At 45.3% G+C, this 17,908-nt stretch overlaps 1 protein-coding gene across 1 annotated transcript in view; it reads left to right on the top strand.

Moving 5' to 3' along the window:
• The window catches only part of LOC132956073 (filamin-C-like), a 43,745-nt gene extending 26,170 nt beyond the window's left edge, over positions 1–17,575 (top strand). The window contains 27 exon segments of the mRNA XM_061029228.1: positions 300–462; positions 541–701; positions 795–824; positions 827–961; positions 1,632–1,755; positions 1,831–1,987; positions 3,714–3,903; positions 3,992–4,015; positions 4,667–4,914; positions 5,144–5,239; positions 6,466–6,565; positions 7,351–7,491; positions 7,696–7,824; positions 7,950–8,123; positions 8,410–8,571; positions 8,680–8,883; positions 9,011–9,163; positions 9,264–9,386; positions 9,515–9,772; positions 10,555–10,824; positions 10,911–11,048; positions 11,479–11,594; positions 12,249–12,381; positions 12,625–12,801; positions 12,893–13,111; positions 13,230–13,436; positions 14,492–17,575. Coding sequence (XP_060885211.1) covers positions 300–462; positions 541–701; positions 795–824; positions 827–961; positions 1,632–1,755; positions 1,831–1,987; positions 3,714–3,903; positions 3,992–4,015; positions 4,667–4,914; positions 5,144–5,239; positions 6,466–6,565; positions 7,351–7,491; positions 7,696–7,824; positions 7,950–8,123; positions 8,410–8,571; positions 8,680–8,883; positions 9,011–9,163; positions 9,264–9,386; positions 9,515–9,772; positions 10,555–10,824; positions 10,911–11,048; positions 11,479–11,594; positions 12,249–12,381; positions 12,625–12,801; positions 12,893–13,111; positions 13,230–13,436; positions 14,492–14,679 — 4,220 coding nt within the window. The 3' untranslated portion in view covers positions 14,680–17,575.
• The last annotated feature ends 333 nt before the right edge of the window (positions 17,576–17,908 follow it).

Genomic DNA, 17,908 nt, shown 5'->3' with positions numbered 1-17,908 from the left:
AGTCAGATGGGAACTTTGAGGAAAGCTGATCCTTTAGCCGGGGCTAGAAACCTGTATGCATGGATCCACTTTGTAGAATCAATCTTCAATGCATGTGTCCCTCTTACAGACAACCAAAACAAATGTTCCCCCGCCCCCTCCCGTCCCGTTTCACCGGCAGAGACGGAGACAGCAGCATAAGAGTGCTAATAAACACCAGAACCAGAGTCTCAGACTTGGAGTTTTCCAAAGGACTCTCCCCTGTAGTCCAAACATGCCAAGTCTTCCATGCTAAACCGACTTCATGCTTTTGTCTGCAGGTTTGCATCTGATTGAAGTGCTGTTTGACGACGTCTCAGTGCCCAAGAGTCCATTCAGGGTGTCAGTGACTGAGGGCTGCGATCCAAGTCGAGTCCGAGCCTACGGTCCGGGTCTGGAGGAGGGGCTGGTCAACAAACCAAACCGCTTCACGGTTGAGACCAGGTGAGGTGCAATCAAACAAATGCTCCTGACTTCCTGAGTCCATCTTAAACTTCCTCCTAAAGTCTGCTGTGTCCTCAGAGGTGCTGGCACTGGAGGTCTCGGCCTGGCCATCGAGGGTCCGTCTGAGGCCAAGATGTCATGTAAGGACAACAAAGACGGCAGCTGCAGTGTGGAGTACATCCCCTTCACACCCGGAGAGTACGACGTCAACATCACCTTTGGAGGACTTCCTATTCCAGGTGAAACATCTGTTGTTCTATGACTTTGATTTTGAAGGATTGTATTGCTATGGTAACAACTGATTTCAGGGTCATCTCTGAATGTTGTTGCAGGAAGTCCGTTCCGGGTCCCAGTGAGAGAGCTGGTGATCCCAGTAAAGTGAAGTGTTCAGGTCCCGGTCTGGGGAGTGGAGTCCGAGCCCACGTCCCTCAGACCTTCACTGTGGACAGCAGTAAAGCAGGAGTGGCCCCTCTGGAGGTCCAGCTGTACGGGCCCACCGGTAAGACCCTGAACGCAACACAAATTTGACTATTTCTAATCTGAGAAATGATGACTTCAGGACCCGGCTTAAAGACCAGCCACCCTGGACTCATCTCATAATCATGAACATACAGTACTTACTCAGACTCCATGTGAGCTCAGGTCCTGTTCACAACCAGTTCCTTAAAGGCTTTATATGTGATTTTTTGATCCAGCAGATGTCGCCCTTGAGCACCAGCATGAAACCAAAACAACTGGCGCTGCATTGTTGTGTTAGCATGCTAATGCTAGCGATCTTTATTAAGCTCGTATCTTCACACTGCATGTAAATTTACCTGAAATGAGCGTGATCTAGAAACACAGTTAAGCAGTGAGTACAGTATGTTATTCTTCTTTTCTCTAGTCCCTCAATTAAACAACTTTTATACACGAGGGGAGGAGTCAGCCGGCCGTCCTGGCGATGTAAACAAAGTGAAGATAGGACTCTGAAAACTCTGAAAACATCACAGACAGTGGGACTCGGGTGTTACACCCATTGTAGACAGTCATGACTCACAGAGTTATTTTCAGAGGATAGACTTGATTTCTATATTTAAGTGTGAAAAATCACATATAAAGACTTTAAAGAAATGAAGGGGAGCTACATGTTGTCATCATTGTCAAAACATAACATTCTGGTTACTCTTCAGGTGTGTCTGAGCCAATCAGCATCACCGACAATGGAGATGGTACTCACACAGTCAACTACACTCCCTCCAATGACGGCCCGTACACCGTGTGTGTGAAGTACGCTGAACAGGAAGTCCCTCGCAGGTCAGTACAGGAGAGAGAGAGGAACATAAAGAAGTCATGATGTCATCATTAAAATGGTCTCCTCTCTCCTCTCAGTCCTTTTAAGATCAAGACGCTGCCGGCTCACGATGCCAGTAAAGTCAGAGCGAGCGGTCCTGGTCTGAATGCATCTGGAGTCTCGGCCAGTCTGCCCGTGGAGTTCACCATCGATGCCAGAGACGCTGGGGAGGGGCTGCTGACCGTGCAGATTCTGGTGAGTCACAGATTAATGTCCACATTAAGAGTAGATCCCTAAAACCACATGATCTGTGTGTTAGTCCAACTTTGAGAAATTCAACTGAGTACCATTTCGGCCCGTCCATCATGGATTTTAAAATTCTAGTTTTAGCTGCACTGACACAACAAATCCAGTTTGTCAAACATGTAAACATAGTGACCTGAGGGACGGGTGGGATGGTTTGTTTTGGTCAGATAGACTGGTGCTAAATAACAACATCTGGTCAGTTTTTATACCTGTAAAGATGAGAAGTGGACACACTAAGATGACCTGACTCTTGAAGGTTCTGCACCTTTACCCTTCTCACACTCTCTCTGTTTTTAACCCCCGACTCCATGTGGCGTCCTGTACCGGTGTCTGGGGGGGCTTGATGATGCTGTCCCTGCAGGGTCCGGATGGGTGCAGGCGCGAGGCCTCTGTGTTTGTGGAGGACTGGGGCAGGAGGGTGTGGGAGTCTCATATAGTAAAGAAAACCATCCCCTTCAGTATTCATAGGAGAGGCTGTGTAAGGCCGGCACTGTCAACCAACCCCCTCCCCCCCCCCCCCCCCCTCCCCCCCCCCCCCCATCCGCTTGCTCATACTCCCCCCCTCTCATGTCCTTCCTCCCTTACTCATATCCACTTAAAACAGAGGAAGTAATACTTATTTTAATGAGTTGAATCATCAGAGACCAGTTAGGCCTTGTCCTATTTACTGTGTTTTTGTTTTGTGCATCGAGGGAACTTAGTTATTTCTATTTTTAGGTCGTTCATTTTATTTCCTCTGCGGATGAAAGTAAAACCTAAAACATGATTGATTTTTACTAGAATCATATCAGAGTTGGTTTTTAGTAAAGAAGATGTGAGAGTATTTGAAAGCTCCAGAACAGATACTAAACTTACAGTGATGATAGTTATATCACTTTCAAAGGTCAAAGGTCAACAATGAAGTTTGATCTTTGATCTTTTCTTCTTGACAAATTGAGATCAAGACTTTTCCTGAAATGTAGGTTCTTAGAAGAAGCTCAAACACAACATGATCAGCTTAAGCTTCACATATTTAGTCAATATGCTCCGCCCCCCCTCCCCCCCGTGGTCTCCATGTAGACTGACCTCCATTCAGTTTGTTTAATGATCTAACAGACGGACGTGGTGTTCAGTCCTCCACTAACTGGAGTGCTACGTAAACCTGCCTCCTTCCATCCCTCCTCCTCCTCCTCCTCCTCCTCTTCCTCCTCCTCCTCTTCCTCCTCCTCCTCCTCCTCCTCCTCTTCCTCCTCCTCCTCCTCCTCTTCCTCCTCCTCCTCTTCCTCCTCCTCTTCCTCCTCCTCTTCCTCCTCCTCCTCTTCCTCCTCCTCTTCCTCCTCCTCCTCTTCCTCCTCTCCTCCTCCTCCTCCTCCTCCTCCTCAGTTGTTCATTCAGTAGAGTTAGACCCTGTGTGACATTTCAATCAGTACACATCAGTACTGTGAACACCACTGGTCTCCACTTCTTCAAGCCCCGCCCCTTTTTATGCTCCTATTAAAGCTGCATAGCCCCGATAAACTTTGACATGATTCCAATAAAAATCAAAAGATAGTGATACCTGTTAGTAACCATGGCAACCAAAACAAAAGTCCCAATGTACCAGAGTCCGACGACACACTGAGACCACTGATGGCCAGTACTCCAGATGTTTTTCTGTCCAGCTGTGGACTCTGACTTCCTGTCCCGTGTGTCCCAGGATCCCGAGGGAAAGCCCAAGAAGGCGAACATCCGCGACAACCGAGACGGGACGTACACGGTGTCCTACGTGCCGGACATGACGGGCCGTTACACCATCACCATCAAATACGGAGGAGACGAGATCCCGTACTCGCCTTACCGCATCCACGCCCTACCCACCGGAGACGCCAGCAAGTGTCTGGTCACAGGTCAGACTCCGCCCACCGCAAACTCTGTAGCCAATCATATTTTTATGACCTGAAAGTTTTAAAACAGGATTCTCTTGTTTTCTTTCAGTGTCGATCGGAGGACACGGACCGGGTGAGTTTAGACTCCACCACATCGAGCATAAACACTTCCTGTAGGTGACGCCTCGCGGGTCGTTCTGACCTTCTTCTTTGTTCTGGATGAAGTGTAACACATCTCACTTCTTTTATCATCTCTATTGAGAGTTGTCTCTGCACAGTTTATACTAAGCAGGATGATTGGATCAGGTAGATTAGGTTGCTAGATAAAGCAAAGACAGTCAACATTTTAGAGAGTCGAAACCGGCAAAAACCAGTCAGTAGTTAATTCAGTGGGTTGCTAGCCTCAGAGTAAATAAGCAGCACATTTCAGTTGTTGTATTTTTGTTTTAGAGTTGACATCGTTTCTGAACATGCAGCGGTATTTCTTAACTAAAGTCGTGTCGGCAGCGGCTGAACTGTTGCACTCGTCGACCTCCGCACCACCGCAAACCTCTGAGTCACCGTTGCTAGCTTCTTGTTAGCCACATCAGTAGTTAGCTTCTGAAAGGATAAAGCCTCTGAGGATTTCTCAGTAGTCCTATTTTTGACCCTGCTGCACTCCTGTAGTTCTAAGGAGCAGTTTGTCTTCACATCAACATAAGCTGAGTTTTTGCTGAGCTGTGAGAATAAAAGTAAAGATGCTTTATCTTGACCGACGTCCTGATCCCGTTCTCCGTCCCGTCAGGATCAGGCATCGGCCCAACCATCCAGATCGGGGAGGAGACGGTCATCACCGTGGACGCGAAGGCTGCAGGGAAAGGTAAAGTCACCTGCAAGGTGTCGACTCCTGACGGGGCGGAGCTGGACGTGGACGTGGTGGAGAACGCCGACGGAACGTTCGACATCTACTACACGGCGCCGGAGCCCGGCAAATACGTCATCACCATCCGGTTTGGAGGAGAGAACATCCCCGACAGCCCGTTCCACGTGGTGGTGAGTGACAGCGCCATATCAACACCTGTTGGTTACCATAGCAACACAAACAGAAGTCCTGTCGGGTCATTTACTGTTTTTAATTTCCTAAGATTGAAGGTAAACGTCTAAAGTGGACAAAAACATTAGAAGTATTAAAGTAAACATTGATGTGCTCGTGTTTGTGCATGGAAGTGTGTGTGTGTGTGTTTGTGTGTTTTCCTAAAGGTTGTACCTTGTTCCCTGTCAGGCGTGTGAGACCGTCCCAATAATAGAGGAACCATGTGACAAGCTTCAGTTACAGACGGCGTCTTACTCTCCCTATGCGGGCTTCTCCCCTCCATGGGTACACATGACAGTCCGTACAGCTGCTGCTCATTCAAACTTTTCCTCTTTTACACTTTACTGTCGTTTCACTGAGGCCGACCCGCCCGTCAATAACAACCCACATTCACCTATAGATTATCTGATTGTCTCTGCATGGTGCTGCATGTTCTCTCTGCATGATCCTCCCTCTGCTGCTGGAGGGAGGGGGGGAGGGGGGGAGGGGGGTGATGTGTAAACTGATCAGCTGCATTAGTTTCTACATCTCTGGAGTTTTTCATGTTTCTGAATTTCATAATGACGCTCAGCTCTCACTTGTGCAGAATGCCAATGCACAGAGGTAGACTCCATGTGTTTTATAAGTTCTACTTTTTAACAGTTTTGGGAACATTACTGAGAATTAGTAACTTGTTGCAGATTTATGAGTAACTAATTACTTTGGAAGGTTACTCGAGCTGTTGGAGCTATTTAATTGTTGTTAGAATTAGTTTTGGTATTGAGTTTACTAATATTTGGGTGTTGTTGTTTATTTAATTATTCTACACGTTTTCTTTATTTAGAATAGATTTTGGGTAATATTTTCTTTTGCTAGTTATTTGTTTAGTAAATTTAGTTTTGTATTAGTATTTTTTGTTAGGTATTTGGGTAACACTGTGGGCACCAGAGGTTATTTAAGTAAGAGGCAGGTAGAGGACCAGCATGCACCTGGGTGGGCCTATGAGAGGCAGCAGGAGCCACGATTTTCTTTCTTCTTTTGTTTGCTTTCTTTAAATAAACCACCAAAAAAAACGCAGATCTCTTGCATGGACATTGGACTTATTTTGCCTGCGTACATCACATCCCCATGGTGCATCAGTGGACAAATAGCCACTACACAAGCGTAACTCTTTTTTGGCTTCAATCCTCGTATAAATGTTCTCATTATTTAGAGTTGCTGTGGCAGAACGCTGCTGTGACAAGGTATAGGTATGTCCCCTGTTAGATTCAGACTCAACAGTAGATATGTCAGGTGATTGTTGAGGATGTGGAATCAGTGCAGCTCGAGATGACTGCCTGAACTTGCTCCAAGGCGTCGCCTCGTTTATTTCAGGTCTAAATCTTCCTGCATCCTCTGATGCTTTCTCAGCCTCTTTGCCGTCCTGCTTTGCTCCCTCCTCCTGTCTCTCTTTGGACCATATCCCAGTATATATCCCAGTTCATCCCAGTATGGTGTCACTAACGCCCCTCCCCTCCCTGGCTCCTGTTTAGGCCACAGATGATCCCATCAGCCCCGTGGATGGGATGGAGCCCATGCTCCGCCCCTTCAGCCTGGTCATTCCCTTCACCGTGCAGAAAGGAGAGATCACAGGTAGGAGCTGCTCTGTTTGTGTCGTGACCTCACTGATGGGGATTTAAAATCTGATGTTCTGCATGTCGAGGTTTCAGAGTCAGAGTCGGCTCAGTACAAAGATAACATGCATGTAATCATTTAGAACGATCAATATCTTTGAAACAGTTCTGTGCTGGTGTGAATTTGTTTAAAGCTACTGCTGGAGATTTCTTTACAAACCTGCTGTTTGGAATCAGAACAGACTTTTTCTTAACAGAGACTGCGGGGCCCGGACTTTAAAATATGATTGCAAATATGCCTGAAAGCTGTCAAGCCCGTGAAGACGTAGCTGTCACCTAATGCGAGTGTTTCAGCCTTGGGATTTTATTTTTATGTGAATCGTTTAATCAAACGAGATAATTTATATTCTGAGGGCCACATGGGAAGCTTTCGGGTCCAGGAAAGTACAAGAAAAATCATTTCCTGATTTTTTATTGACAGAGATAAAAGGTATTTTATGGGTTTAGACAGTTTAGACATATTCCCCCACCTGCATCAGTCATGCCCCCCCCCCCCCCCCCCCCCCCCAGTAAAAAAAAAGACTGGCTCCACCCCTGGATGCCTTCATGAGTATTTGGAGCAGCAGTGTGGACTGAGTCAATATCAACCCTGGTGTGTGTGTGTGTGTGTGTGTGTGTTGGTCATAATGAGGGAACACGTCGGTCTGCACTGCTCACAGAAAACATGTCAGAGGATTGAATATGTCTGATTAAAGTCATAAAAACTCTTATTTATGGATTACTTTTTTTAATGTCGACCTTCAGGTGAGGTGCGGATGCCGTCCGGTCGAACCGCCATCCCTAACATCACGGACAACAAAGACGGCACGGTCACTGTGAAATACTCGCCGACAGAACGAGGCCTGCACGAGATGGACATCAAATACGACGGAGACCACATCCCAGGTAACACCACAAACACACATTTACTTTGGTTTTTAGTCTCAGCTGCAGCGGGAAGGATTCACCCAACCAGAGGTCTCAGTGTTTGGAGATGAATATGACAGTATCATCAGCGTAAAGCTTTACCTTTAGATAGATCGGACATTGTTCTAAACCCTGGGCTACATTTATTAGTCCTGTTCTAATACTTCATGTTTTCTCTTACAGGAAGTCCCCTCCAGTTCTATGTTGATGCCATTAACAGTGGTCATGTGACTGCTTATGGCGCCGGTCTGAGTCATGGGACGATAAACCGACCGGCAACTTTCACTATCGTTACTAAAGACGCGGGAGAAGGTATCGCTAACATAAAACACAGCAGATGTAGTTTGTAGTAGTTAGTAAACTCAATGTTTTGTAGTTCTTTTAAGACATGTCAGGAGGAAGTGTTCATCAACATCCTGGTTTGACTCTCTGTGCAGGCGGTCTGTCTCTGGCTGTTGAAGGTCCCTCTAAAGCAGAGATCAGCTGTAAGGACAACAAAGACGGGACGTGCACCGTGTCCTACCTGCCCACGGTACCTGGAGACTACAACATCATCGTCAAATTTGATGACAAACACATCCCGGGCAGCCCGTTCACGGCCAAGATCACAGGTACTCCACCTTTCATAAAAACTGAATGCTAGACCATTTCAGACGGGAATATGCATGTATTTCTGACAAACAGACGAACCTTGTGGATGTGTTTGGAGGTCGTTCTAATTATGAAGCTTTATTACAAGATTCTCTAAGTCTTCTTTAAAGAACACCTGCACTGACAAGTCTGACAAACCAGAGCTAACTAGCTTAAACTGCCACTCTTCAAGATGCTATAGTTTCCACATCTTTCTTGAAGTTGTTTTATTTAACCCAAGTGTTAAAATCTTTGATCGACGTCCAGGTGATGAAGCCATGAGGATGTCTCAGCTTAACGTCGGCACGTCAACAGACGTCTCTTTGAAAATCATGGAGACCGACCTGAGCAGTCTGACGGCGAGCATCAGAGCGCCGTCTGGAAACGAGGAGCCTTGTCTACTGAAGAGGCTGCCCAACAGACACATCGGTAAGTTCTTACTGCTGAGAGTTCTTGAGGCTGGCTTGATTTATTCTGAAATGTAAAACTTTTAAGCATTAAAGATGAAAACAATCATAAAGTTCCTCCTTCCTACAGGTATCTCATTCACACCAAAGGAAGTGGGCGAACACGTGGTGAGTGTGAAGAAGAGCGGGAAACATGTGACCAACAGCCCCTTTAAGATCATGGTGGGTCAGTCGGAGATCGGAGACGCCAGTAAGGTGAAGGTGTATGGTCAGGGGCTGGTGGAGGGACACACCTTCGAGGTGGCCGAGTTCATCGTCGACACCAGGAACGCAGGTACGACCAAAGGCTAACTTCTGCTTCTTTTATGAATATTGATATGAATATTTCAAACGATTTAACCCATTAATCATTTTATGTAATGTAATTCTTATTTTATTGTAACTCCTGTGAATGCGCTCAGGTTATGGCGGGCTCGGTCTGTCCATCGAGGGTCCCAGTAAAGTGGACATAAACTGTGAGGATGTGGATGACGGGACGTGTAAAGTCACCTACTGTCCAACTGAACCTGGAAACTACATCATCAACATCAAGTTCGCTGACCAGCACGTCCCAGGTACCAACCAGGCTGAAGCCAATTCTTGAATTTTATTGAGGTTTGACATCTTTCGAGGTACTTTGTTTCTTGAATTGGGTTTTATTTTGGCGGGGAACAGGAAGTCCGTTCACGGTGAAGGTGTTTGGGGAGGGCCGGATGAAGGAGAGCATCACCAGGAAGCGTCAGGCTCCCTCCATCGCCACTGTGGGCAGCACCTGTGACCTCAACCTCAAAATACCAGGTGAGCTGTGACATCACTTCCTGTTTGCTCCTGTCTGCACCTGTCCTCCCCTGCTTCCTCCTCTTCACCTCCTTTTCTCTTTGTCCCCATCTTGTTTCCACTCTGCTGCCCCCCCTGCTGGTTTTTAGGGAACTGGTTCCACATGGTGTCGGCTCAGGAGCGTTTGACTCGCACGTTCACTCGCAGCAGTCACACCTACACTCGCACCGAGCGCACGGAGATCAGTAAGACACAGGCGGGGGAGACCAAGAGGGAGGTGAGGGTGGAGGAGAGCACGCAGGTGGGAGGAGAACCCTTCAGAGACGTGTTTGGAGACTTCCTGGGACGAGAGAATCTGAGTGGCTTCAACGGCATGCCGGCCGGCAGCCGGCCGCCGCTGCAGGATGGTGTGTGTGTGTGGCTGAGTGTGTGATGTTGTTGCTCTAACTTTATGATAAAAAAACAGATTTAAAGGGTTTGTGCATGTAGAAACGTCTAACTGGAGTGTTTTTTAAACCTGGTTTTTGCATGTGGGTGTCATGATTTGGATGCCTGAAAGCGTCTGTTGTGTTAAAACTGAACTCTGGAGTCTTCTAAAATTCTCTCTTTACAAATAATCTCAGTGAATGGTTTGCAAAGGTTTTTATTTAGTTGAATGTTATTCTCCTTCAGCCCTTTAATGCATTCTATTTTTGTCAAGCCTAATTTTACACTAATTACTGAAATGTTTTATTTACTAAAAGCTTTTACTTTCACTCTGGATTTGAAATGAACCAGTGTGAGGTTCAGTGTTTCACTTTGAAATTGTATTTATTAATACTCATTAGAATAATGTGTTTGTGTCTTATTCACTGAGCTTTTGTGTGTTTATTGTTTCTTACTTTAAGGAGCTACGCGTTTAACAGCGACTGTAAAACTGTTACAACCTTACAGATCTAACTAAAAAACTGAACTTATGATTTAAAGTCTTACAGCTCAGCACAAGAAAGATGAGTGTTAATGGAAAGATCTACTTGATAAACTAACAAGGATGTTTCCTCTGACTTTTTCCTGCATGTTTTATAAACACTCTCTAACTCTTAAGACTGAATTCAAACTGAATCCACCTGAAGGAATCTTTGTATTTATTTCCCTCTCTCTCAACGCTCCTCCCCCCTTCTTCTTCCCCCCTCCCCCCTCGTGCTCTCAGGTGAGGCAGGTAACCAGGAGATGACGGCTCAGGTGACGAGTCCTGACGGAAGGACGGAGGATGCAGAGATCATTAAAGGAGAGGACAGCACGTACAGCGTGCGCTTCATCCCTCAGGAGATGGGCGCTCACACTGTCAATGTGAAATATCGGGGCCAACACGTCCCTGGGAGCCCCTTCCAGTTCACTGTGGGGCCCCTGGGTGAGGGAGGTTCCCACAAGGTGCGAGCAGGAGGAACCGGTCTGGACCGAGGAGTGGCAGGGATCCCAGGTGGGCTGAAACAAAATCATCATTATTCCTTTCCCTGTTTGTGTTTTCTTTCTGATGGTGATAAATGTGAGTGTGTGTTAATCCAGCGGAGTTCAGTATCTGGACCAGAGAAGCCGGAGCTGGAGGTCTGTCCATCGCCGTGGAGGGGCCGAGTAAGGCTGAGATCACCTTTGAGGACAGGAAGGATGGATCCTGTGGAGTGGCCTATGTGGTTCAGGAGCCAGGTGAGACTCTACACCAGGCTCTGGATTTAAGCTCTAACATAGACAATAATATAAGAAAACCTGGATCTCAATGTCTGCAGAGGTTTTATGTAAAAATTCTTAAAGGAAGGACCCGTTAAAGGACACAAAACTGGGCCAGCTACTTTTCATTCTTTAGTTAAGAAGGATCCATAAACACAGAGCTACTGTTTGTCGATATGCAGACGACACTCAGCTCTACATATTTATTGACACACACACACACACACACACACACACACACACACACACACACACACAGAGCTACTGTTTGTCGATATGCAGACGACACTCAGCTCTACATATTTATTGACACACACACACACACACACACACACACACACACGCACAAACACACACACACACACAGAGCTGAATAAATAAAAACATTTCTGATATGTCTTCTCTCCAGGTGACTATGAGGTTTCCATTAAGTTCAATGATGAACACATCCCAGACTCCCCGTTCATCGTCCCCATCGCCACCCTGTCTGACGACTCTCGCCGCCTCACCATCACCAGCCTGCAGGTGAGAACAGGAAATCTAAAACCTTCATTTACATTCAATGAATCAGTTTATATGGAGCCAGCTGAGGTCACTCGTGTATGAAAGGCACCCTGTTAACCTCCTGACGTGTCGTCTGCTGTATTAAAGGTGACACTTTAATTTACTGTGAATAGATTTATTATGAGTGTGTGACCAGCTGCTCTGCTCTGAGTGTGTTTCAGTGCTCATGTGTGTCACTGCACCTCCATCCTACAGTCTAAACTTCAGATCTATGTTTATATATTCTGATATTCAGAAACTAATGAGCCTTTAGCCTGAGTCTAAAGTTAAACATCAGCTTTTTTTTAAAGATAAGTCATGCAATTAAGTCTATTTACATGGAAGTATTTATTTTGTCATTGATTTAACATAGACTAAAAACAGTTCCATGTAGGGGCGCTGGTGGCACAGTGGTTGGTATGGAGGCTTTAGTCCTCCAGCCCAGGTTCAAATCTGACCTGTGGCTCCTATCCAGCATGTCATTCCCTTCTCTCTCTCTCTCTCTAAAGGCATAAAAAGCCTCAAAATAAATCTTAAAGAAACCAAAACAGTTCCTTGTTGAGAGACATAGTTCTTCAAGCTTGTAGTAAAGATTAAATATGAACCCCTCGTCTTCTCGTCGTCTGTCTTGATCAGGAGATGGGTCTGAAGGTCGGGCAGGAGGCCTCCTTTGCCGTCCAGCTGAACGGAGCCAGAGGTGTGATTGATGCTAAGATCCACACTCCATCAGGAGCGATAGAGGAGTGCTACATCACCGAGCTGGACAGCGGTAAGACTCGGGGTTGGGAGGGATCGGGGGCAGACTCATCAAACAACCCTGGCTGGTGACTGATAAAAAAACTAAACTAAAACCCTTTGTAGCGATCTTGACAACATTTCTGTCAAAGTTTAAAATTCTGTTGTCATGACAACCCCAGTAACTCTTATCAACACAGAACACTATGAGCAAATCGTTATGGTAACAGTCAGAGCCCGATATGAGCGTCCATTTGTCGTCCATGTTTATCCACAGACCAGCACGCCATCAGGTTCATCCCGAGGGAAAACGGAGTTCATTCAATTGACGTTCGTTTCAACGGCAGCCATGTTCCTGGAAGTCCTTTCAAAATAAGAGTTGGAGAACCGGGACAGGTTGGAGATCCTGGCATGGTGTCCGCCTTTGGACCAGGATTGGAAGGAGGAACCACTGGTATGAGCTCAATTTAACCCCAAGGACAAGGAACATTTTCCTAAACAGATTTGAATGGCGTTCATCATGTTTTTTACTCTTTTTTTTCCAGGTGTGGCTTCAGAGTTTGTCGTGAACACGTGTAACGCCGGCTCAGGAGCTCTTTCTGTGACCATCGATGGACCCTCCAAGGTGAAGATGGACTGTCAGGAGTGTCCTGAGGGCTACAAGGTCTCATACACACCTATGGCTCCTGGAAGCTACCTGATCTCCATCAAGTACGGAGGACCTCAGCATATCGTAGGCAGCCCCTTCAAGGCCAAAGTGACAGGTGGGTCAATGGACCGGAGTCCAGCTGGGTTTATCTTTGGTGGAATTGGACCAGAACCCGATGGACTGCTTGGAGGTTATCTCCATTTGAGTGAGTCATGTTGCTTTATGTTCTGCAGGTCCTCGTCTGTCCGGAGGTCACAGTCTGCACGAGACGTCATCTGTCCTCGTGGAAACTGTCACCAAGTCGTCGGCGATGGGAGGGGCCTTCGCCTCGCTACCCAAATTCTCCTCAGACGCCAGTAAAGTCGTCTCCAGAGGCGCCGGGCTGTCCAAGGCGTTTGTGGGTCAGAAGAACACGTTCACAGTTGACTGCAGCAAAGCAGGTGAGGAAAAACTGAGGAACAGAGTCAGCTAAGAGACGCTATAATAAGACACAATCTGAACTAAAGAGAGGAGAAGAACAAACTGGAGAACAGGAAACATGCAGCAGGTTTATTAGAGCACGGAGATGGTAGAGGTGGCGTGCAAACAGTCTATGGTCGTGCAGCGATCACAGGGAATAAAGGTCACCACCCCCTCCCACCCGCTCCAGGTGAATAGAGCGCCACAGGAATGAGTCCTAAAACCAGGAAGTAAGTTAGCATTTGAGCGCCATGGGGTCTAACGTCTAAAAGTCAACGGGGATTTTGAATGTGTTTGTGGTTAGACTCCTGAAATAAGGTCTGTGGTTAACACAAGCTGAAGAGATGTTGGCGTTTTGTTAGACCACATAAACTACGTTAGGTAAAACCTCCACTTGTGAAGTTTGAAGTTTTTACTCGTCTTTAAAAAGGCGGTTGCTAACAAGTGGCTAAATGTGACTACAGCGATTGTCGGGGACATTAAACGTCATCACGCCGGACACAGAGGGCGGGAACTCTCTCACTAGTCGGAGATGTCTCCTGTAGGTTTAATCTTTAGGTTAAGGTGAATATTATGTTAGTAAACTATTTATTAAGCTATGTGGATTAGTTTATCGGAGATCGTTTGAAGCATAACGCTAGTGACGTCACAATCATCCCACCGTGGTGTAGTTAGCTTGTAGCATAACGTTAGCTTTTCACTTCTGACGCTTCAAACATCATAAAAATGGCGTTCATCTGTGAAGATTATCCTGCTGAACAAAACGCCTACGCTTCAGAAACGTGTGTTTAACACAGAGATTATTTTCTGCAATGATCCAAAATCCAATGAAAACATCCCAGAGGAGGATTCTGGTTAGACCCCGTGGAGATGCTACTTCCTGGTTGGCCTACAAAAATACGAGGAGGCTGGAGGAGAAACATTCAGCTGTTTGTGTTCACACATGACGCTCAGCATGAAAACACTTCAGGAGTTTTTGTGCATGTGTGAAAGCAGCTAATCTTTACACTTAAAAGAAAATGTTCTCACTCTGCAGGTACCAACATGTTGATGGTCGGCGTCCACGGGCCGAAGACGCCCTGTGAGGAGGTGTACGTCAAACACATGGGCAGCAGGATGTACAACGTCACCTACACCGTGAAGGAACAAGGCAGCTACATCCTCATCGTCAAATGGGGAGACGAGAACGTCCCCGGCAGTCCTTTCCACGTCACCGTCCCCTAAAAACCTGAACTCTTCATCTTCTCTGCTGCAGCTCCTCACAACCCTCATGCACTGAAGACTCAGAGACTGTTCACTTCCTGTTTCAGACGCTGTGTTCTGATTCTGTTCTCATTTCATGCTCTCAGAGACACAAAGCACTGCATCTACAGCTGTTATACTTTTTATGTTTTTACCATTCATGAAAACGACACCAAAGCTTCAGAACTCACACTGACACAGAGATTGTTTCTCCGGAGGTTCACCTCCTTTTAGTCTGCAGATTCACACGTTTTGAACACAACCTGTTGAATATGAATGTGACCTGTGCAGACTGATTCTACTCTCTGTTATTGGATGAATCTGTCTTACCGCCATCACACAATCTTTTACAACACTTTGAGCTGTACTTCACACAGACAGTCGATTGTAAACCGTCCTGACAGACGAGAAGGACAAACAGTGTCCTCAAGTTTAACATCAGGGAATAACAAGATACAACAAGATACAACAAGATAGAGCCTGATACTGACTTGGGGACAAACAGCTTATCTCAGCTAGAGTTTGTTGGCTTACCATCGTGAAGCTGAAACCATGTATTCACAAGTAAGTATCTTGATCACACAAACTGGTATCTTGTGTGCACAAGTAATAATAATAATAATCTTTATTTATAGAGCACTTGTCAAAAACAAGTTACAAAGTGCTTTACAAGGACGGCAAATATAAAAACAACCAGGTCATAGAATAATAAACAAAGCAAGATTAAGAAATAAAATCCCTTTTTAAAAGAACTGTAAAATACATACAATTATTTTAAAGGAATTCTAAAAAGTGAAAATAGTAGCAATTTAAAATCAACAAAAATCAGGAAAGGCACGCTGGAAAAAGTGTGTCTTAAGAAAGGACTTAAAAGAGATGACAAGTATGTTTGAACGAGTCAGTACTGGTTCTCAGAGTTTGAATCTTGTTGGCACATGAAACCATCATTCATCATTTTGTATCTTGGACAACAAATTAGTATCTTGTTTTTGCAGCGATGGTTGAACAGGTCGGTATCTTGTCTTGCACGAGTTACCGTCTGACATGTGAAGGATAACTCAACCACAGGTTTGTACACACAAATTAGTATCTTGCTGGCTCAAGTTAGAATCTTGCGTGCACATTTTGGGATTCTGGTTTCCGTAAGTCAGTGTCTTTGTCTGCAAACGTGAGTATCTTGTTCTCACATAAAGACTTAGCTGTTAAAAGGAACAAGTCAGTATCTTGTTTGCTGAGTCAGCATGTTTTTTTTTTTTTTTTTGCTGGTTGGTATCTTGATTGAGCATCTTTTTGTATTTTGTTCATATAAAATGAGACGTTAATCTCAAGTGGTGCGTCCCATTTACCTTGGAGCTTGGAATGATGTCATACCCGAGATAACGGCGTTCCAGTTGCGAGTTGGCAACAAGTCGAACATGCAACATGGACGCTTCCAGGACTAGTTTTTGTTTTTGCCTAAAACCAGGCGTTTCTGACGACATATCAGACCGGCAACTCGGAATTTCCGACTTTTGAGATCAAATGGAACGCACCATTACATCATCAAGATCAAATGAATCATCTTGAGCTCCACATATGATCCAGGTCCAGGTCCAGGTCCAGGTCCAGGTCCAGGTCCAGGTCTCATACCTCAGTTAATGTAGTGTCAGTTCAGCTAAAGACAATCCTTTTCACTAAATCTAATCAAATTTGTACAAAACCACTTTTTCATTTTTGTACGATCAACATCAAGATTGTGACGTTTTTTTTTTTCTTCTCTGAATTTTGTGAAATCAGAATATTTTGAACTCTCTGAGAACAGAACCATCTGTTTCTCGTGTCGTCTGGCGGGTCGGGTGTTCAAACGGTTTCTTCCCACAGAGCTGGATCGGGGCGAGCTGCTGTGACTTCACGTTAAAGAAAAAAACAAAACACTTTTGATTTTATTTATTCTCAGACCTTTGTTCCCTGATTTGATTTTCTTTGACAGAAAACGGTCTTATAGTGGAGAGAGCGGGAGGAGAGTTTAAACTTCAGCAACACGTTTTGTTTTTGTACCACAGGAAGCGGTGAAGCGACCTGTGTATTTTGTGAATGTGAAAAGAGAGAGAGTCCAGGAGGAGCTGTGTCAGTGAGACGTTATCACAGAGTGACATTTTCTAGTGTTTTTTTTGTATGTATCAGAATGAATGAAATGACTTTGAACTCTTTGATATGTTAACCTTCAGTCCCGTAAGATTGTGCAGGCATAATAAAGTTTATTTGCTAACTCGCCCACCGAGAAGTTCTGCTGAGTCAACGTTTGTCAAGAGGTTTTACAGGAAGAGAATCACTTCGAGCCGGGAATTCTGGACCCAAGTCCGTACTGGTCCCAGAATCATCCTGACTTCGATGAATCTGGAACAAGGTCTGCACTGGTCCAGAATCATCATTGAGTCCTTGATTCATGATTTCCTGAACAGGGTCGACCTTGCTCCAGAATCAGGGCTGACGATGATGATTCTGGACCAGGGTTCAGGACCCTGTTCAGGAATCATCATCTCGAGCCGTGATTCTGAAACAGGAATCATCTTGATTCTGAACCAAGGTCCGCACTGGTTCAGAATCAAGATGATTCTTGTTTTCAGAATCACGGCTCTCGATCATTCTGGACCAGTGGAGACCTGGTCTAGAATCATGTGGAGCCTGGATCTTGTTGGTCCTATCCTCTTTTTAAAATCTGGACTAAAGTAAACTGGATTATCCGATCCTGGGAAGAAAAAAGCAAACTACCAAATCCAGATTTTTGTTTTATTTTCTATCTGGATTTGAATCCTTTGAAAGAGCCAGGCCCAGATCTCTGCTCTCTGATTGGTTCTGATCACTCTCACCTGTCACCTGATTAATCACACTCGTCTCCTGTTGTACTTTAACATTTCAGACTTTCTAAACGACACCGTAACTCAAATAAAATCCAACATCCCACTTCTCTATGAGTCAAAACTGAAAAAATGGGGAAACCGTTCAGGACAAAAAGATTTTAGAAGAAGAAATCCTTTATTTACCTTTAAGCTTTAAATAAAGACGGTTATATAGTGAAAGAAAAGAGGAGGATGTTCATATATCGATCCTCCAGTTTCACTTTCTTCAGGCTCCGATGAAGTTCAGAGATTAAAGTTTGAACTCGTGTTGTTCTTCTTCTTCAAAAGTCCCGACTCAGCAGCAGCTCGTCTCTCTCTCTGGACTCTGTTTG

Source organism: Labrus mixtus, chromosome 22 (genome assembly GCF_963584025.1).
Source record: "Labrus mixtus chromosome 22, fLabMix1.1, whole genome shotgun sequence".
Taxonomy (NCBI): Eukaryota; Metazoa; Chordata; class Actinopteri; order Labriformes; family Labridae; genus Labrus; species Labrus mixtus.
This window is presented reverse-complemented; position numbering and strand designations above follow the sequence as displayed.